General features: G+C 44.1%; 1 protein-coding gene across 5 annotated transcripts in view; it reads right to left on the reverse strand.

The window, feature by feature from the left end:
- PACSIN3 (protein kinase C and casein kinase substrate in neurons 3) overlaps window positions 1-19,280 on the reverse strand; it is a 49,693-nt gene extending 30,413 nt beyond the window's left edge. For 3 of the 5 annotated variants that reach the window (XM_033928146.1, XM_033928147.1, XM_033928144.1), the window contains exons 1-2: window positions 19,129-19,280; window positions 672-775 (exon numbers count right to left, since the gene is read on the reverse strand). In XM_033928146.1, coding sequence (XP_033784037.1) covers window positions 672-728 — 57 coding nt within the window. In that variant the 5' untranslated portion in view covers window positions 729-775; window positions 19,129-19,280. Of the gene's footprint in view, window positions 1-671; window positions 776-18,945; window positions 18,970-19,128 lie in introns of those variants that run through there. The other 2 variants (XM_033928148.1, XM_033928145.1) reach the window with 2 other exon arrangements.
- Between the last annotated feature and the right edge of the window lie 2,722 nt (window positions 19,281-22,002).

The raw sequence follows: 22,002 nt of genomic DNA on the forward strand, positions 1-22,002 counted from the left end.
GCAACTATAAATGCACAAGGTGGCCGAAATTGACTTAACAGGACCACATCTTTACGTAAGGAAGCATTCACATGTACGTTTGTCACCAGAGTGGTTGCCAAAACAACAAATACCGCCAAGTAATCCAGATAAGCGATTGAAGATCACACTCTCACATTGATAGCGAAGTTCACATATAATAAACAGGGTGGTTTGGGAGAGCGACATGCTATGATGGTCCCAAAGGCAACCAATGTGGTGTTGATTCACCTGTTTATTTGGTTGAGGGGCTGAGCACGTCACTAAATTATTAAATATAGCAATCAAATATAATCACAGAATTCTTATAATAATTCAAAAATATTTTTAAAATATCACAGTTTAAAAAAGTAACTTATTCCCAGAAATATTGAGCTGGAATCATTTGGTGTCACGCTCTGTATCCACTTCCAATTTACAGGACCCACTAAAACAGGGGTGTCCAATGTCGGTCCTCGAGGGCCGCAATCCAGTCGGGTTTTCAGGATTTCCCCAATGAATATGCATTGAAAGCAGTGCATGCAAATAGATCTCATGCATATTCATTGGGGAAATCCTGAAAACCCGACTGGACTGCGGACCTCGAGGACCGACATTGGACACCCCTGCACTAAAACATCCATCCAGACACATTCACCTCCAAATGTTCTTACCTCCCAGAAACTGCCTCCCAAAACTTCTCCTCCAGACTCATCCTCGCTTGTTGACATGGCCTCGGTATCCTTGCAGCAAAGAATTTTTGCAGCTTTTAATGTGCCTGTTTAAATAAATAAAAAAATAAAAAAGTAAAAATATTAACAGGGTGGAGGACAAGAGGTGACACGAAGCTCTCAAGAAATAGAAACATACAGTGCAGGAGGATAAGATCACTCGATGCATCCAGTCTACCTGCTGCACTGGGCTACCACAGATCCTATTTGATCCATGCCATCATCTATCCCATGCATGCTTGAATCATTTATTTATTTATTTTAAAATGTATTACTCGCTCCCTCCTGTAGTTCTGTGCGAGTTGCACAATTACATTCACAGTAAAAATGCAAATAATAAAAAAATTTTAACATACAATGCAGAAAATACAAACAAATCAAATCCGTTTACTCGCCAAATTTTCAAATAAAACAGAAATCAATCTGAACAATATGGTCCAAACAAATCAGCTTGTAGCAATTCCTAAAAACTTAATAAAGTGGAGCTTTCTTCACTTCGAGGGGTAACGTATGCCACAGCAATGCACCTTGAACTGCTATCATGGAGTGGCGACAGCTCCCCGACCTCACCTGTCTCATTGAGGGCGCTTCCAAACAAATGCGGCTCCTTAGAACGCGACTACCTAATTGGGAGTTTGGCTTCCTACTATCTCTGCAGAAGAAAGTCTGTTCCTCATGTCCACCACCCTCTCAATAAACTGCCGCTTTGCCTTGTATTCGTGTCTCACCTTCTCTCTATTTGACATTTCAGCTAGAGAATGACACGGTGAAAAAATTGGTCCCCGTCACCGCCCCGTCCCCGTCTCACCATCCCCGTCACCGCCCCGTCCCCGTCTCACCATCCTCTTCACCGCCCCGTCACCGCCACTGCCATCCCATTCACCGCCCCGTCACCGTCACTGCTGCATACATAAAAGCCTCAAACGGGTACGATTTTATATACTTTTCTAATATCTCCCCTATGTATCTGCCATTGCCCCCCCCTGTGTCCATATTCCATCCACATGGCATGTCCCCTTTTTGTCTCTGTCCCTATGCCCCAATGCACATAATTTCCCCTCTTTCTGTTACCTTCCTGTGTCCAGATTTCCCCTATCTTCCTCTTCCATACCAGTGTGTCTCTTCTTTTCAACCCCATCTAGCTTTTTTCCCTCTTTCTTCCCCCCCCCCCCTGCTTCTAGCATCTGGCTCACCTGCCTGTCCTTCCCTTTCTTTCCTGCTGTGGGTTTTTCTTTCCGTTTTCATCACCTTGGCCCAGAATCCTTTTCCCTTTCACTCCCTCCTTACAGTCTGAGCCGGGAACACTAGCGATCGCACGGTCCTCGCAGCCCCCACCCGCCTGCCCAATCGATCCTAGTGTTTAGCCAGCTCTCTCCCTTCTCCTCACCTTAATTTGCAGGCTTTCTTTTTCAGCGACCTGCACGCTTTCCCAAAGAGCCGCGCACGCGCGGCTGCTCAGTGTTCAATCTTCTGCTCTGCTGCAACTTCCTGTTTCCGGTTGCGTCAGAGCAGAAGATCCGAAACTGAGCAGCGGCGGGTGCGCGGCTCTCTGATAGCGTGCGGGTCGCCGAAAAAGAAAATCTACAAACTAAGGTGAGGAGAAGGGAGAGAGCTGGCTAAACACTAGAATCGATTGGGCGGGCGGGTGTGAGCTGCGGGGACCGCGCGATCCTTCATGCCTCACTGCGGGGACAAGACCCATTCACCGCCCCGCGGGCGGTGAATGGCCTTGTCCCCGTCGCCGCAGCGACTGCTAGTTTTCTTCCCCGTTTTCGGCGGTGACCCGCGGCTAAAATGCGGTGGCCGCGGGTAAACCGCCACCGTGTCATTCTCTAATTTCAGCTCCCTATCTTTTAGTGTCTCAAGTCACTAAAAATTAAAAAAAAGCCATTCTCCGACACCTTACTGAAGTCTGCTATGCTAAATTGATATCAGATTCACTTTCCCTCCTTTCTTCGGGCACAAGAACACGAAGGAGTAAGGTGGTAATAGAGGGGGGCCTTTGGTAACAACTCACAGGATGAGACGGAAGAACAGAGGCGTGCTAGAGAAGGAGGTCAAGCCTCAAGCAGGCCCGTCACTCTTGCTCATTAGCCACTTAAGAGTAAGCAAACGAAAATGCCTTGTATCAAGCACATGGTTAAATTATTATATAACTATATTCAGTGACGTAGTAAAGGGAAGGGACCACCCCGTGCGCTATCTTGGGGGCACTGACATCTTTCCGTCCCCCCCCCCCTCCCGCCACAATATGCCATGCTCACATCCTCACTGTACTTGACTCACATAAGAACATAAGAGTTGCCATACTGGGACAGACCGAAGGTCCCTCAAGCCCAATGTTTCCAACAGTGGCCAACCCGGGTCCCAAATCCTGGCAGAAGCCCAAAGAGTAGCAACATTCCAGAGCTGAGATTGTGATGTCACAAGGCCTCATTCCACCAAAGCCTAAGAGCCAACCTCAGTGATGTCACAATGGCTTCATTATCCTATACTTGGCTCCCGTAAGAACTGCCATACATCGCATGCCCCCTAGTCCTAGTGTTTTTGGAAAGAGTGAACAAGCGATTCACATCTACCCTTTCCACTCCACTCAGTATTTTTATAAATCTTTATCATATCACCCCCGAGCCATCTCTTTCTCAAGTTGAAGAGCCCTACCTAGCCGCTTTAGGTGTTCAATGCAATTTCCAAAATTAGTAAGAGGCTGGCCATCTCCAGGAATTACAATTCTTACATTAAAATCAAAATTATCTTACATTAAAATTAAAACATTAAAAATTTAACATTTAAACATAGTAGACCTGCTCATTTGTTTACATGAAAGAGAAAGGGATATCTTGCAGTCAAATAGTTTTAAAACTTATAGAAAATCATCTGTTAGTGTGAATGAGATGAAATATCTTGCAAACAAATAGATCTTCAGGCCTTTATGGAATCTGTCCTAGGAGGGGATGGTTCTTAATTAGCAACCACAATGAGATAAAATTTGTCATCACTGGAAGGAAGATAATTAAAAAAAGTAAACTCGTGCTATACAGTAACAGTTTTAGAAAGGAAGTCTATGAAAAAATGAAGTTAGGGAGTGGGGGGGGGGGGGAACGCCCCCCAAAACAACTAAAGGATGGTTTGCTAGAATAAAAACATTCACAAGGTAAGAAATTTTTTAAAGCAGACCATTTTGGAGGCCCAGATAAAACACTGTTTTATTATTTTTGATATTATAATGTGAATGTGTTTTCTTGAACCCATACTCGGCTTTTGGGGAGGATGGGCTACTTAATCAAGAAAATTAATTCCATACATCTAAAAAAGGTTGAAAGAAAGTTAAACTGCCACCAAGGTTCAATGGCAAGGTAGAAGAGGTAGTAAAAGCCAAAAAGTGCACCTTTCAGGAAATGGAAGTGAGAAAAAAAATCAAAATCAGGCCAAGAGAGACTTCAAAAAGAAGCTTGATGTAGAGGCAAAAAAAACTCTCTGAGGTACTTCTGAAGCCAGAAGCTCATGATGGAACCACTTTACCCCATGGTCATCCAGTGGTTCAAAGAGCACCCGTGGAGGATAAGGCAGTATCAGAAGAACTAGGATTTCTTTGCCACGGTCTTTGTTGTTGAGTAGTTATAACAATTCACATTACTGTAAATCAATTGACAAACTCAAAGACCAAAATAAAATAAAGCCAGGACCAATGATATTCACCCAGAGTCATGAAAGAATTAAAAACATGAAACTGCTAATCTGTGTGAAAAGGTTTGAGCCCTTAAAGACTTCCAACTTCCTTTAAATAAAAAAAAAAAAGAAGAAAAGAAAAGAGAAAGTGTCCACTTAGCTCTGTATATAATATTCACAAATCTCCTAGGCAAGTATCACAAAACAACAAATATAGATTGTGCTTAACCAGCTGGATTAGTGCTGCAGGATATCAGCTTCCTGCTCACCACCGTTTCTAGCACTAGTGTCAACAAACACTTACAAATGAAGTCTTTAGTGTTCATTTGTAAGCAATAGGCCATCTCCCATGGACGCATTAACAAGAAATTCCTGCTACAACCCACACCATATACCAGTGTCTCCCAAACTTTTTTTTTAGCTCCGGCACACTAAACAGAGCAAATGGGTTTTTTTTTGCGGCACATTATAGATGAAATTATAAAATTGCAAAACCAACAAAAAATTTAAATTTGAGAGTTATTTATTTAAAGTTCTTCAGGTTATGTATGGGTAATTGTAACAACGGTGAAACCACAGTAGATAGAACAGAATTGCTAATCAATGTGATGGCTGTGCTTGTTTTTGAGTGCAAATTAACTCAGAACGTGGCTCGATAGTCGACAAGCAAACGTGCATTTCATCATCCACCATCTGCAGTCACTCTCTTTTTTTCAAATTTAATTTCCGTCAGAGCTGAAAATCCCTAGTTTGCCAAGGTAAGAAGATCCAAACGGTAACAAAGCCCGGATAGCTTTGTTGCTTAAGTTAGAATAACCACTGCATAAAAAAAAGAAACCAAAACTAAAATGACTTGCCATTCGTTTTCAAGGACCAATCACGTCAAAGAATGATGCTTGTCTGGGCAGTTATATCCTTACGCACACCGATGCTCATAACCTTGACAGACTCTTGTGTACGCCAACACACATGTCATCTATTCTAGTGTATACCTACGAAGGGAATTTTTAAAAATAAAATAAAATTCTGTAATCTCTCGTGGCACGCAGTTTGAGAGACACTTGCCATGTACCATTGAGGGAGACTGTCAAGCAACCGGTACCTTTAAAATGTAAACACTCAGGGCTCCTTTTATTAAGCCGCGTTAGCGGTTTATCGTGCGTAATGGCGCACACTAATTTGCCGGCCGTGCTAGCCGCTACCGCCTCCTCTTGAGCAGGCGGTAGTTTTTCGGCTAGCGTGCGCTAAAGGAGCCCTACTGTTCACCTACAGTTTTTGGTTCAACCCAGTTCCTAGGCATAGGAACCAGCTCTGCGAGTTCTTGAACACCCCCCCCCCCCAAATATTGAGCAAACTCTTTGACTGTATCCAGGAAAAGGGTCTTTTCCATTAGGCCTAGCACTCCTCCATCATTTTGAAAAGTTGGCTCTTATGCTCCTAGGCCTGCCTGCTTAAGGTCTCTCTTGGCTCCAATTCAAAACAGCAAGTCTAAGATTAATATGGCTGTTCCCAGTTTCAGCCCCTTTCTAGTCATTTTTCCTTTCCAGCTTGTTCTCGAGTGTGACCTAAAGCACTTTGGTACTGCACATCCTGTACTTCCATATTTCCTTCCTCCTCCTCTCCACTTTAATAGGTTGTCAGCTTCCTCCACTTTCAAGAATTTGACACCGGAACTGCATTCCTCCCGATGCAGGCCATCTACCTTCATGTTATAGCCTCTTCCGAAAAAGTCGCCTGTGTAGCTGTAATAGCGTTCTGGTTGCCCACCCTTACTCAGAGCTTCTTCGTAGGGTCGTTTTTCTCAAGTACCGAATTTCATTTCAGCTTGACACATTGTAAACCGCTTAGGTCAGTAAAATGCAGGAGCGGTATATCAAATCTTAAACAAACATAAAACATTTAACCTTCCAATGCTATTTGTTCTGTGGATTATAGTAGCCTAACCTTCCATGGGACTAAAGAGTTTCCCTCTCAGTTTTAAACTAGAGAGTTGCACAGGCACAGAAATCCCACCCATCCCCGTCAGGATCCTCTCCATCCCCACCCATCCCCATAAAAAGCAGCAATTACTTCTGACAGGATCATCAATGCCACAGTTTCTTTTGTGTTTGCGCTGCTGTTTTCCTTGTGGAATCTCTTTGGTGGAACCCTTTTCTTTTACTAAGGCTGACGTGTCCATTATATTATATGGACGAACCCTGCTTCTAAAGCCTTCCATCCCCATGGGAGTCCCGTTGGCTAGAGGGGGGTTCCCGTGGGAGTCCCGTGGGCCAGAGGGGGGTCCCCGTGGTTTAGGGTGATTCCCGCGGGACCCACGGGATTCCCGCGATCCCCGTTCCCGTGCAGACCTCTATTTTAAACCCATCATTAGTAATCTAATCTCACGTTCAAAATCGACACTCAATTTTTAGAGGGGGGGCTCCAGGGATGATCTGCACAGACTAGCGAGTTCCGACATTGGAGCTAGTCTGAATGGATGAAGCTATTAAAAGGGAACTGGAAACCGATTATGGGAAATTTGCAGGCACACAGCGACAGAAATTACAGGGCAACATGGAAGTCGTGACTGTGGTTAAAAGTAATTTACGGAACATGCAATATAAAACATCTTTTTAAGGAGCATATATTTTGACACACAGGCCTTTATGGCTAATATCGGAGAAAGACAAATGCCTTAAGCATCATAGCATTCTGAGGCTACACACACAAAAAATATGTGTCAGTGCTGTTTTGATAATCTGGGGTTGTGCTTTAACTCCCAACCCAGGGTACTGTTTTGATTTTGATCTAGGAGCAGAGCACCAACTTAGAGGGAAAAAGCTGTAGGCCTTTGGGTCGCCTCCTTAACTGGAAGGTGCCTTCTGGTTGCCTAGTGGCGCATGCAGATACATCTACTATTATTATTTCTATAGCGCTGTACGGAATCACAAAGAACACAGTCCCTGCTCGAAAGAGCTTACAATCTAAAACAAACAGGATGTCATGGATAGAGTTAAGGCTTAACGGTTACCAATAACTGGGGATAACAGTAAAATGCCATACCTTAATCCAGGGGTGTCCAATGTTGGTCCTTGAGGGCCGCAATCCAGTCGGGTTTTCAGGATTTCCCCAATGAATATGCATGAGATCTATTAGCATACAATGAAAACAGTGCATGCAAATAGATCTCATGAATATTCATTGGGGAAATCTTGAAAACCCGACTGGACTGCAGCCCTCGAGGACCGACATTGGACACCCCTGTCTTAATAGGAGTCAATGTTGATAACATGCGCACTTAGGGTTTCGTGTTCCCTGCCGACGTGTTTTCTGATCCGTGGCCGAATTCTATTTTAGAACGCGGCGGCAGGGAACACTCTGGCCACTCCCCTCCTCCTGCCCTCACTCACCAACCGCTGGAGAAGCGCAGGTAAGCTCTCTCCCTGCATGCGTCCTGGCCGCCCCGATTACCTTCCGTGGCTGTATTCGGCGGCGGGGGAGGCGGCTCTCAGTCCTTCCTGCCAGGCGTTGCCGGAGGAGTGTCTCTAATCTTCCCGCAGCGGACCCGGGGGGGGGGGGGGCTGTCGTTGCGCCTTAGAGCCCGGGCACGAGCTGGCCATGGATCTCGATGCGGGCCCGAAGGCGGGTCGCTGAATGCAAGAAAGTGCCCCGTGGCTGGAAGCCTTCGTCAGCCCGCTGAACGCAGGTACGGTGCGCGGCCCCCTTTGCTTCTCGCCTCGCTGTGAGGAGGGGGGAATCCGCGGGCCTTTAAATGCTCTGGGTTTGGAGCTGGGGCTGAAAATTTGGGGACATGCGAGGGAAGGAGGCTTTACTCTCACCCGTTAATGTAATGGGCTTAAACACTAGTTACTACTATAAATATGTCCAAGTCAGAGATCCTTCATTTGACAGTTTCCCCTCAGGACCAACTAGACCTGCAGGAGCGTTACCCCTTTCGCTGGGCGCTGCATCCTTTCAAATATTTGGGAACCAAACTCACAGCGGACCTGAATTCTTTGTAGGATGCTAATTTTCCCCTTCTTTTGCAGCAGTTTCACGCAGACTTAGACCGTTGGGAGCACCTCCTTATTTCTTGGTTGGGTAGGGTGCACGTGATACAAATGATGGTCCTCCCTCGGATTTTGCATTTGTTTGCGGCTCTACCAGTCTTCCTTCTGAAATCTTTTTTCACTTCATTGCACAGGAGAATTTTATCTTATATTTGGAGGAAGCGACCCCCCCCCCCCACCCGGGTTAGCAGATCTATGTTATTTCATTCTTGGGAGTGAGGAGGGATGGCAGTGCCAAATTTTCATTATTATTATATGGCTGCGCAATTGCGTTATTTGTTGGCCTGGCAGCAGGAATCTCATAAGTCATGGGTGCGAATGGAGGCGTGGCTTTTAGGGGATATTCCTCGAAATATGTGCCCTGGCTAGCGCTGGGACAGCTTCGTTTAATGATTCCATGGGCCAGTCCTTTGTTAGGATTGATTTTACGCGTTTGGGAATCCTTTCGGGAAAAATTATTCCCCGGTAGGATCTATTTTGGCCAAACGCCAGTGGTTGTGGCTGAGTGTTTTGTCCCGAGCCACACCAACCTTAGATATGAGGAGTGAGAAGAGAGGGATCTGGGTACATTGGAACAGTTCATGGTCGATGGTGGCTTGCTCCCAGTCTCACGCTTGCAGGAGGACTATGGCCTCGCGGTGTCAAGAGGCCTTTCAATATAATCAGGTGGTAAATTTTCTTCGCAGGAAGACCTTACCGGACCTGCTTAAAGATGATCCTGCTTGGGTTGCGGCTTGGGAAACCTCTAGTGGGAGGGGCTGTATCTCCAGACTTGATCCATTATTAGTGAACCATGACCCACCACTGGAGCACTATTTTCAATATCGGGAATCCTTGTTGCAGCGTGCGTTCACTCCAGAGCAATGGAAATCCATGTTGCGTGCTTTACTTTGGGTTTCCATTGCTACTAATATGGTAGAAAATGGTTATAAAGTCTTATATCGCTGGTATTATACCCCAGAGAGGCTCCACAGGATTAATCCAAATTTACCTGATGTATGTTGGCGTCATTGTGGAGCTCAAGGGACGTTTGCTCATATTTGGTGGACGTGCCCTAAAGTGGGTCCTTTCTGGGATATGGTTTTCTCCATTCTGTCTGATATCTGTGGGGTTTTAATTGCTAAAGAGGCGGGTTGTGCGTTATTAAATATGACGCCGACTGGAGTACCCATTAAGTTTTCCCACCTCATTGCATCCTTGATGACGGTGGCGTGCCTGGTTTTGGCTGCTGCATGGCGTCAGGAGGCTATTCCTTCAAGGGACCAAGTGGTACAAAAATTAGATTATGTATACCGTATGACCAAGTTAACGGCTATGAAATACCATTGATTGGGCAGGTTCCACTTGCGGTGGAAACCCTATGTTGTTTGGCATGAACAAAGGGGAATTCAGTTTAGTTGTTTTCTGTTCTCTGTGCTTCTCCCAGAACCACGTGGGGGGGGGAGGGGAGTTAGAATTATAGTACCTTTGCTGATGTGTTATATTCCTTGTATCAAAGAGTCATGTTACAACTGAGATTTGCTGTACGTGTATTTTTCTGTTTTTTTCAATAAAAGAAAATTTTTTACAAAAAAAAAGTATTGTGTGGACATCAAAAAAATAAAAAATATATGAATATAGCAGAACAAGAAGTAGTTCAAAAAAGGTCAACCAAAAAAGTGATAGAGGGGCTATTAGAACACCTTCCTTACGAAGAAAAGCTAGTGCATTTAAGTCTTGAAAAGATGATAGAGGGGTTATTATGGTAAAGTTTATAAATTCACTGGTGGGGTGAAACTGTTAAATAGAGAATGGTTGTTTATCTTTTCAAAAACAATAATAATAAAAAAAATTAAAAAAAAAAAACATCCAGCAGACTGAAAACAAATTCTAGAAAATTTTCACAAAGAACAATTAAGTTGTAGAATTTGTTGCTTGAGAATACAATAAAGGTGACTTAACGAGATTAAAAAAAAAGGCTTGTATACATTCCTGGAAGAAATGTCATAAAAATTAGCCAAATAGACTTAAAAATCACTGCTAATTATAATAATGAGCTTTGAGAAACGGATCTGCTTTCAGGGATCTGCTGGGTGCTCTGCGGCAGGGCAAGCCACAGGATGCTGGGCTTAATGGACCTTAGTCTGACTCAGACTGGCTCTTCTTACTGGCTTATGTTCTTATCTTGGCATTCCATGTAACAGAAGCCTGGAGACCTGGAAAGTAAATTTAAACTTGGCTATAATCCAATCAGAAAAAAAAAAGGGATCTAAAAATAGAGGTGTGGCTACAGAGGATTTCTGCTTCTGGAAATAAAGGCTGGTCAGATTATAGGATCAAATTCCACATGGGAGTAAGAAGGAACAGCCAGAACCGTGGCTCAGCAAAGTCCTAATATGGACAAACACTGGACACTGGGGGTGGAGGGGTACCCAAGAGAATGACAACTTAAGTCTTAAGGGCGCCCCGTTCTCCAAATTGAGAGCAGCGGCAAAAGTGCAGTTTACGACCGTTTCAAATCAGGATATTTCCAGTCAGCTGACAAAATGCAAAAACGAGGCGTCTCGTGGGTTAAGTTATGTTTGCCTGCTGGGTGGATGTTCTGCCTCTTCCCACTCCTCCACATTTCTTGTTATTAAAAGCTCTGCCTTGTTCTGCCAACTCTCAGCTTATTCAGCGGTCAAGGAAAAGTAGCACAACTAAAATCCTCTAAGAAAACGCAGCGCGCGCTCGCCTTTCCAACTAGGAAGCCCTATCTTAGGGCTTGGGCCAAAAACTGAGCAGTTGCCCAGCTCAATTTTGTTAGCCTCTGGCGACTCACTGAAAATGGATTTTTCATCTAGAATTCTGGATTCTTCACTCTTATTATCTGCTCAAATTAATCATGTTACAAAAAAAAAAAAAAAATGTTTTTTCAGGTTAAAGATGCTTAGAAGAGTACGTCATCATTTTTTTCAGCAACATTTTGCAGTTCTGGTTCCGGCCATTATTTTATCTCAGTTGGACTAGGGCAACTCGCTTTATGCTTGTTTAAGTAAATGTAATTTGAGGTGGCTACAACTTATCCCAAATACGGCAGCTAAATTTATATACTCCTATGGTAAACGTAAATAAGATCATATCACACCTTTACTGAGATCCCTTCACTGGCTTCCTGTTCTACTGCGGGATCCAATTTTAAGTGTGCAACTTTATAATTTTCAAAATCTGTATGATATTTTTTCTTCTTTGGTCTCCGTTTCATTTAATTTAAAGAATGGCACGGTGACAAAATTCATCACCGTTCCCGTCCCCGCGGATAACCGCGGGAAATAACCCCATGTCATTTTCTAGTGTCCATTTCAACCTCGGTCCTTCTACACCAGCATTTTTCAAAGCAAAGCTTGCAGGTCAGTGACTGTGGCCAATCAAACTCCGATTCTTATGGGAGCCAAGGATAATGAAGCCATTGTGACATCACTGATGTGATTGGCTCTTAGGCACTGGTGGAATGAGGCATTATGACATCACAATATCTGCTGTAGTGTCTTTTTCAACCTCAGTCCTTCTACACCAGCATTCTTCAAAGCAAAGCTTGTGGGTCAGTGGCTGGGCCCATTCATTCTGATTCTTATGTGAGCCAAGTTTAGGATAATGAAGCCACTGTGACATCACTGCTGAGGTTGGCTCTTAGGCACTGGTGGAATGAGGCATTATGACATCACAATCTCAGCTCTGGAATGTTGCTGCTCAATCTCAGCATTCTTCAAAGCAAAGCTTGCGGGTCAGTGGTTGTGGCCATTCATACTCTGATTCTTATGTGAGCCAAGGATAATGAAGCCATTGTGACATCACTGATGTGATTGGCTCTTAGGCACTGGTGGAATGAGGCATTATGACATCACAATCTCAGCTCTGGAATGTTGCTGCTCAATCTCAGCATTCTTCAAAGCAAAGCTTGCGGGTCAGTGGTTGTGGCCATTCGTACTCTGATTCTTCCCTCTCTCCTTAAAGAATGACATGAAGATGGTTTCCCGCGGGTATCCGTGGGGACGGGAACGGTGATGAATTTTGTCACCGTGTCATTCTCTAATTTAATTCACAAGAAATCTCTAATTCCAGAAGTTCTCAGAAATATAAACTTGGCTTTCCCACTGTTAAAAGAATAAAAACTATGGCCAATTTTTGTCGATCATTTTCTTTTTTTATTTGTAAAAAAGTTTGGAACGACCTTCCTTCTAGAATTAGAGTTCTCTCTCATCTACCCACTTTTCGTAAAGCATTGAAAGACACATTTATTCCAGAAATTTACTAATGATTTTTCTTTATCAAATAATCAACCATAAAAGACAAAATTTTGGCCTAAAAAATATAGGGCTCCTTTTACAAAGGTGCACTAGTGGTTTTAGCGCACGCGCTAGCCGCTAGAGGCGGTAATTTTTCAGCTAGCGTGCGCTAATCTTGCTCACATTAAATGTCATCTGCCAGTTTGATGCCCAGTCTCACAAGGTCCTCTTGCGATTTTTTACAATCCTCTTGCAATTTAACAACTTTGGGCTCCTTTTATCAAGGTGCGCTATGGGGGTTAGCGCGTCGGACATTTCATCACGCGCTAGCCCCCGCGGCAAGCCAAAAACCTAATGCCTCGTCAATGGAGGCGTTAGCGACTAGCGCGGCAGCCGGTTGAATACGCGGTATTCCGCGCGTTAACCGCCTACCGCACCTTGATAAAAGGAGCCCTTTGTGTCATTAGCAAATTTAATTATCTCTAGATCATTGATGTTACAAAGCAGCGGTTCCAGCATAGATCCATAGGGAACCACACTATTTACCCTTCTCCATTGAGAATATTGACCATATAAACCTACTCTGTTTTTTCATCTTTCAACCAGTTCTCGATCCACGATAGGACATTACCTCCTATCCCATGACTTTCTAATTTCCTCAAAAGTCTTTTCATGAGATACTGTGTCAAATACCTTTTGAAAATCCAAATACACAATATCGACCGGGTCACCTTTAGCCACATATTCATTCATCCCTTCAAAGAAATGCAGTAGATTGGTGAGGCAAGGTTTCCCTCGACTAAAACCATGTTGGCTTTCTCTCATAAATCCATGCTTATGTATATGTTCCGTCATTTTATTCTCCATAATAGTCTCTACCATTTTGCCCAGCACAAATGTCAGACTTCACTGGTCTATAATTTCCCAGATCACCTCTGGAACCCTTTTTAAAAATTAACGTCACATTGACCACCCTCTGGTCTTCTGGTACTAGGATGAATTTTAGAGATAAATGACAAATAGCAATAGCTCTTCGAGTCCATTTTTCAAGTCTATCAGCACTCTGGGAGGTATACCATCCGGTCCAGGCAATTTGCTACTGTTCAGTTTGTTAAACTGACCGATTACATCTTCCAGTGTTACAGAGATTTGTTTGAGTTTCTCCGATTCATCAGAACTGAATACCATTTCTGGCACCGGTAACTCCCCCACATCTTCCTTAGTGAAGACCGAAGCAAAGAATTCATTTAATCTCTCTGCTATGGCCTCATCTTCCTTGAGCACTCCTTTTATCCCTCAGTCATCTAGCAGTCCAACTGATTCTCTTCCTGGCTTCTTGCTTTTAATATACCTAAAAACATCTTCTGTGTGCTTTTGCTTCCAGCGTAATTTTCTTTTCAAGGTCTCTCTTTGCCTTCCTTATTAGCTCGTGCTGTCTACAATTATTTTCTGTCAGATCCTTCTTCCACTTTCTGAAGGATTCTCTTTTGGCTCTAATAGCTTCCTTCACCTCACTTGTTAATCATGCTGGTTACTGTTTTATCTGTCTTCCTCCTTTTTGAAATATATTTAGTCTGGGCTTCGAGGATGATATTTTTGATGTAAGTTTTTTTTTATATTTTTGCAGGATGTAAGTTTTTATTATATTTTTGCAGCTGCTCCTTTAAGTTTCATTTTTACTATGCTTCTCATGTTATCATTCTCCTTTTTTAAAAATGAAATGCTGTTGTATTGAATTTCCTGTGTGAACTTATTACAGGGATTATATCAAATCTGATCACATGATCACCATTATCAAGCGTCACCACTACCTCCCACACAAATTCATACACTCCACCAAGAACTAGGTCTAGAATTGCTTCGCCTCTTGTCGGTTCCTGAACCAGCTGCTCCATAAAGCAGTCCTTGATTTCATCAAGGAATGTTATCTCCCTAGCATGCCCTTATGTTATGTTTACCCAGTCAGTATCGGGGTAGTTGAAATCACCTGTTATTATTGCGTTAACCCAGTTTGTTAGGCTCCCTAATTTCCGATAACATTTCGGCATATGGTCGGTAGTACACTCCTATCACTATCCTTTTCCCCTTTACACATAGAATTTCTACTCATAGGGATTCCAAGTAGAGAGTTGCACGGGGACAGAAATCCCACTCATCCCCGCCAGGATCCACTCCATCCCCACCCGTCCCCGTCAGGATCCTCTCCGTCCCCACAAGGAATTACCTCCATCCCCGCCCGTCCCCATAAAAAGCAGCAATTACTTCTGACAAGATCATCAATTCCACAGTTTCTTTTGTGTTTGTGCTACTGTTTTCCTTGTGGAATCTCTTTGGTGGAACCCTTTTTTTTGTTTTCTATTCAGGTACTTAACTTATAAACCCCCTCTTTTACTAAGGCTGACGTGTCCATTATATTATATGGATGAACCCTGCTTCCAAAGCCTTCCATCCCCGTGGGAGTCCCGTTGGCTAGAGGGGGGTCCCCGTGGGAGTCCCGTGGGCCAGAGGGGGGTCCCCGTGGGTTAGGGGGGATTCCCACGGGACCCACGGGATTCCCGTGATCCCCATTCCTGTGCAGACCTCTAATTCCAAGGTGTGTTTCTGCTCCTGCAGAATTTTTAGTCCATTCGATTCAAGGTCCTCCTTAACATATCTAGGCGGTGCACAATATTAGTAAAAACATATATTGACTATAATACAAATTTAAAATTGGAGACATCTGTAGGGATAGTTAACACATCCTAGGACGTTTTAACCAAGGACAAACAGGAACAAAAGGAAAAAAAGTTAGAACTACAATATTATAGAGAAAGAGAGAACAATTAAGTAAAGTACACTGGGAAGGGATGCTGTGGTGAAAACAGCATGTTTTTGCCTTTACAAGGTCAGTTGGGTTTCAAAGGCATCGACAAATAAAAATGTTTTCAACTCTGTTTTAAATTGATTTAAAGGTGATTCTGCATGTAGATAGTTAGGAATGGAATTCCAGAGGGAAGGAGCAGCCACAGTAAAAATACTCGTTCTCTTTTGTGTTTATAAGCTTGAAAGATGGAACCGAGAGCAGATTCCGAGTCATGGAGCGAAGAGTTCTCGAGGAGTTATGAGGAATAAGGAGTCCGTCTATAAATTCAGGCTGACGAGTTTTAAATGCTAATAGCAGGATTTTGTAACTAATTCTGTGTTCTCCTGGAAACCAATGTGCTTTGTACAGTAAGGGAGAAACATGGTCAAATTTTCGGATCTTTTCCAGATAAGCCGCGCCAAAAAGTTAATCCCCGCCACCCAAAAAAAATTATAAAAAAAGAAGCGCAATCTGTAGAAAGTAAAGTGGGGGGGGGGGGTTCCCCCCCACCCACCCCTCCGTCGGAGCCCTTAAAAAAATGGTCGACGATTTATCCTATTTTTTGATGATGTTAAGTTTCATATCCTCTTTTTTATCATCTTTTTTGGGTGCTCCGACGGGGGGGCGTTGGGGGGGAACCCCCCCACTTTACTTTATACACATCGCGCCGCGTTGTGGGGCCATTGTGCTGAGAACTTCACTGGTTAAGGTGGCGTGCGCTGGCAAAAGGTGGCAGGGCTTAACTTTCGGCGCGTCCACTTTTTCCATTAGTGGCGGGGCTTATCTGGAAAAGATCCAAATTTTCTCGCATTAAATATAACGCTATGCCTCCGCCACACAGCGATATAGTTTGCTTCCCGGTCAGACAGTGTCCCATTGGTAAGCTTCCTTCCGCCAGATCTCAGAGATGCCTATTATATCTATGTTTTCACTTAATGCAATATATTCTAACTCTCCTATCTGGTTTCTTAGCCTTCTGGCATTAGCATACAGACATTACAAAAACAAAAATGGCCTCACAAAAACCATATGCACTTGACATTTTTGAAAAGCTCTTATTTAGATGCATAAGAACAAACGCTGATGTGCGATAGCACTGGTTTTGGTTTGGACTTGAACACAAGAAGCCATACTTATTACAAATCTTTGCTGGGGAGGAGTATGCAAGACGTACACATTTGCTGCAGGGTTTTCAATGCATAAAATTTGCATATAATTAACTTAAGGGGCCTTTTTAGCGAGCTAAATGCTAACGCATCCATAGAATATAATGGGCGTGTTGGCATTTAGAGCATGCCTTAGTAAAAGACCCCTTTACTGCATTTCACAGTAGAAGCCCTTGGTCTGACCCAGCGGAGGCAAATTCTTACGTTCTTAAGCCACATGTTCACAAATCCACGTGCCGCTCTACTGAGAGCCTTTCAGCAAGATTGGAGAAGCTAGGGCTCTTTTCCCTGGAGAAGCGGAGGCTTAGAGGGGACGTGATAAAGAGACTTACAAGATCATGAGGGGCATAGAGAAAATGGAGAGGGACAGATTCTTCAAACTTTCGAAAACTACAAGAACGAGAGGGCATTCGGAAAAATTGAGAGGGGACAGATTCAGAACCAATGCTTAGGAAGTTCTTCTTCACCCAAAGGGTGGTGGACACCTGGAACGCGCTTCCAGAGGATGTGATAGGACAGAGTACGCTATTGGGTTTCAAGAAGGGATTAGATGATTTGCTGAAGGAAAAGGAAATACAGTAGAAGGGTATAGCTGGAGGATTAACATACAGGTCCTGAACCTGATGGGCCGCCGCGTGAGCGGTCTACTGGGCGCGATGGACCTCTGGTCTGACCCAGCAGAGGCACTGCTTATGTCCTTAGCCCCTCGAGAGCCCTCAATTTTTGATCTGCAAGAAGACCTCTCTGCCCTTGTACTTTACAAAACAAGAACATTGTACGTCTAGAACTCGGGCAGAAAATGACCCCCCCAAACGAGTTTTACCTTATTTGGTAATGCACTGCAGCTTTTTCTTGCAGTTTAACGGAGGCAATGTCAAAGTGCCGTCACCTCGGGGGGGGCAAGACATTTCACTTTCTGGCACTTGTCTGAATAGGACTAACTTTTCCCAACTAATGTCATGCGATGAAAGCGAGACCAAAGGATCATTCTGTTGAGAAATTTGATTCCAGCCCAAAGCGAAAAAATAATTAAAAAAAAAAAAGAGCCCACAAATATTTTTAAACAGCTGGAACAGAAAAGGAAAATGCCATAACGTCACATTTCACTTTTTTTTTAAAAAAAAACCCATCAGTTCATTTTGCACTGTATAGTGAAAAATAATAAGTTAAAGATTTTTTGTTCTAACTTTTGAACAAAAAAGGTGTCACCTACAACATATTTGTTAACCTTTCATTTTGACGTAATCCTGGCTGGAATTTGGCATTTCTGACTCGGCCTAGAGCACGGGAAAGTATCACTAGTGCACCCATAGTTACATTATTCCACATCTCTTGGGCTACGGTAGCAGGTCACCACCCGCCATTACCCTAGGGACACTGCACGGCTAGGCCTTAACCTACCCCCTCCACCCTTGCGATAGTGAATCAGAGTTCAACTATGCTACCCCCACCTCCCAGTAGCAAAAGTACAGTCATAAGCTCCCAACGGTATGCCTGGCGTTGGCATGGAAAGCGTCTGGACAGGTTTGGAAGGTTTCACGGATACAGGGCGTGGAAGCTCCAGCTGTTTCGGTTTTGGCTGGCGATCATATCCCCCCCTTCCACCCCTCCCCGGGAGGCAGTGGGAAAAGTCAGACCGCTGGGTCTCTTTCCAGCGCCCAAGACGCCTTCCCCGGTTTACCGTGGGCTGCAGAAAATGGGCAAATTAGATGGCTTTTACTGCTAGAGCCTGCCAAGACAGGCTCAGGTTTCTTGGTGGGGATATTTCCAGCAGTTTAACCTTTACAAGAGGCTCATTCTTCCTTCACCCTGGCGCTCCGCTAGCTTGGATCACGTAACCCTTCCCCCATTAGAAGAAGGGAGGCCACTGTTACAGCCTCACATGTACCCACAATTCAGGCACAGCTGCACCTGACAGCTGTTCCCAGCTGGCTGGCTCCCACTACCAGGCCAGCTACCCAACTCCACTGGTGGCAGCAGAAAATGGAGGAACAGGGGGTATGCAAGGGAAAAGGATATGGGGGGGGGGGCTTTAGTAGGGATATAAGTACCTTATTACCTTGGAAAAAGAGATGATGGGATATTCCACCAAATACCCCCCCCCGCCCCCCTCCTAAATAGTCCTATAACCCCACTTTCCTCGGGACCGAGGGCTCCTATCCCCCCTCCAAACATCGTGACATTCAAATCCCCGCCCCCCCCCCTAAAAGAGACTCTGAGAACCGACGGGGATCCCCGCAAACTAACCGTCGCCCCTTCTCCGGGATCAGGAGCTGCCCAAGCTTTTCCAGAGGTTAGAGGAGGAGACGTTCGTCTGGGAAACAGGTCGGGCAGGAGAGACTTTGTTGAAACAAGAAGTGTCAGCGTTGCAGGGGAAAAAAAAAAAAGTTGCCAAAGTCGAAGCGCAGGAATGCGCAGGTGGGAACTTACCTAGGCGGGTGCCTTGTTTCCTCCAGGAGGCGCCTCCGGACTCCCCCCCTCCCCCCAAAGAGCGCTCGGACGCTTTCTAGGCTCTCTGTAGGGCGCGCAAGGCCGTCTCCCGGTCGCAACTCTCGGCTCCCCCCCCCCACTGCCTCCCTCCCTCCCCCGGGGAGCAGCCTTGCCGGAGCCTGCAGACGCTGTCGCTCGCTCGCTTTGCCTATTTTGGGACAGGCACGAACTTAGGCAGCCTCGTTCCGGGACTTTCATCCTGTGCCTCCCTTAATCAAATACAGCCCTGCCCCCCCCCCACCCCCCCCTTTGTGGGAAAAAAAAAAGTCAAAACTGCAGCCGCGCCACCTCCTGAGGCAAAGCTGTCAAAAATGCATCGTTGTAGTGCTACGGGCTAGCGCTACAGAAACGATGGCTTTGCTTTTGGAACTTTCCTCTCACAAAACACTTTTGCAATTTGCAGCCCACGATGCCGCAGGTCCCCGTCGTGAATCAGGCTGCGGTTGGCAGAAGAATGGCCTTCACTTTTCCTCCTGGAACAGGGGAACTCATTCTCCCCCCCCCCCCCCGAGAATCAGGCACAACCCCTGCTAAAGGATGTCGATGTAGTGTATAAACAGATTTTCGAAAAGTTTTTGAATGTACAAATTAAAAAAAAAATAATAATAAAAAATCCCCACCTTGGAATAGGAAGCAAAGTCCTGTAGTATACTGGGAACCAGTTACAAGGCAGAAAGCAGTTATTTGAGTAGAGAGGAAGATGAACAGTGGAGTACCACAGGGATATCTACTGGAACCGGTGCTTTTTTTATTTATTTATCATTTTTCAATAATATATCAAGTATCCACTTGTACAGAAAGGTAAAGTTAGGCAGAAAAATAAAATATAACTTTAATAATAATAATAACTTTATTCTTCTATACCGCCACAATCTTGCGACTTCTAGGCGGTTTACAATCAAGATAGCTGGACATTCAGCGAAATACAATATGCAGATAATCAGAGGAAATACAGAGAGCAGAGACTTTAAGAAAGCAAGAATATAGAAATACAATTTTCTGAGCAAGCGTATAAGATGTACATTTTGGTAGGTAATGTCTGACAGGACCTGTTTGGAATAAATAACAACGAAAAATTACGATAAGATGAAGATAACAGTTTATATGTATCATAGTATCGTGAAATTCAGGTGGGCTAAGGAGGGGGGGTAAAGGTAGGGGGTATGGGGGACCGTTATTGGGGAGAGGGGAGAGCGGGTCAATTGTTTAGGTATTTCAGGAACAGGTATGCTTTTAGGCGTTTAACTCCAGTCCTCAAAGATAAAGAAACCAAGATGAAGAATCAGCGAGAATGTATAATATGAAATGAGCATGGAGTTGGGACCAGTGCTTTTTAATGTATACATGATCTGGTAATGAAAACAACAGGTGAGGTGATTAAATTTACAGGTGACACAAAATTGTGCAAAGTTGTTGGATCACATATACGTTGTGAGAAATTGCAGGAGACTTGAAGACTGGGCATCCAAGTGGCAAATGAAATTTAACGTGGACAGTGCAAAGTGATGTAGATAGAACATAAGAACTGGGTCAGACCGGTGGTCCATCGTGCCCAGCAGTCCGCTCACGCGGTGGCCCTCTGGTCAAAGACCAGCGCCCTGAGACTAGCCCTACCTGCGTACGTTCTGGTTCTGCAGGAACTTGTCTAACTTTGTCTTGAATCCCTGGAGGGTGTTTTCCCCTATGATAGGAGAGAATACCCCAGGCTACAGCAGCACAGAGGGAGTCAGGGAAAAGATCCAGGTGTCATCATGGACAACTCATAAAATCTTTTTGCTCAGTGTGTGATGGCACCCAAAAGGAATTATTAGGAAAATAATTTTTTTAAAAATACCATATTGAATCTATATCGTTCAAAGGTGTGACCAGTCTTTGAGTATTAAGTGCAGTTCTGGTTGCTGCATCTCAAGAAAGATATAGCAGAATTAGAAAAGGTCCAGAGGAGAGATAGAAGTCTACAAAATCCTGAGTGGAGGGGAACAGATAAAGGCAAATTGATTGTTTACGCTTTCAAAAAGTACAGATTAGAAGACATGCCAGGACGTTATTAAATAGTACATTTACAACAAAAACAAACAAAAAAATGGCAGTTTCTTTGAATACATAGTTAAGCTTTTGAACTTGATGGAAAATTAAAAACTGCTTAAAAGACAAAATCATCAACAACAAAAAAACCCCCAGAGTAGGGTTAAATGGGATAGAATTCTGAATGGAGGAGAGTAGATAGTTGGGTCCCCAAAGAGCCTGTACTTGGACCGCTAGAGATGGGAAAAAGTAGCGAGGTATTTCAATTTGTGGGCACAAAGTTGTAAAATCGCAAGAGGATGGCGAAAAATTGCCCAATGTGCGGTGGCGGTCAAAAAAGCAAACAGGATGCAGGGAATTATTAAAAAAGGGAGGGTTAACAAGACTAAGAATGTTATAATGCCCCTGTATTGCTCCATGGTGCGACCTCATCTGGAGTATTGCGTTCAATTCTGGCCTCCTTATCTCAAGAAAGATATAGCGGCGCTAGAAAAGGTTCAAAGAAGAGCGACCAAGACGGTAAAGGGGATGGAACTCCTCTCGTATGAGGAAAGACTAAAACTTTTAGGGCTCTTCAGCTTGGAAAAGAGACGGCTGAGGGGAGATAGGATTGAAGTCTACAAAATCCTGAGTGGAGTAGAACGGGTACTAGTGGATCTTTGTTTCACTCTGTCAAAAATTGCAAAGACTAGGGGACACTCGATGAAGTTACAGGGAAATACTTTTAAAACCAATAGGAGGAAATATTTTTTTCTCTCACAGAATAGTTAAGCTCTGGAACGCGTTGTG

The sequence above is a fragment of the Geotrypetes seraphini genome, chromosome 19 (genome assembly GCF_902459505.1).
Source record: "Geotrypetes seraphini chromosome 19, aGeoSer1.1, whole genome shotgun sequence".
Taxonomy (NCBI): domain Eukaryota; kingdom Metazoa; phylum Chordata; class Amphibia; order Gymnophiona; family Dermophiidae; genus Geotrypetes; species Geotrypetes seraphini.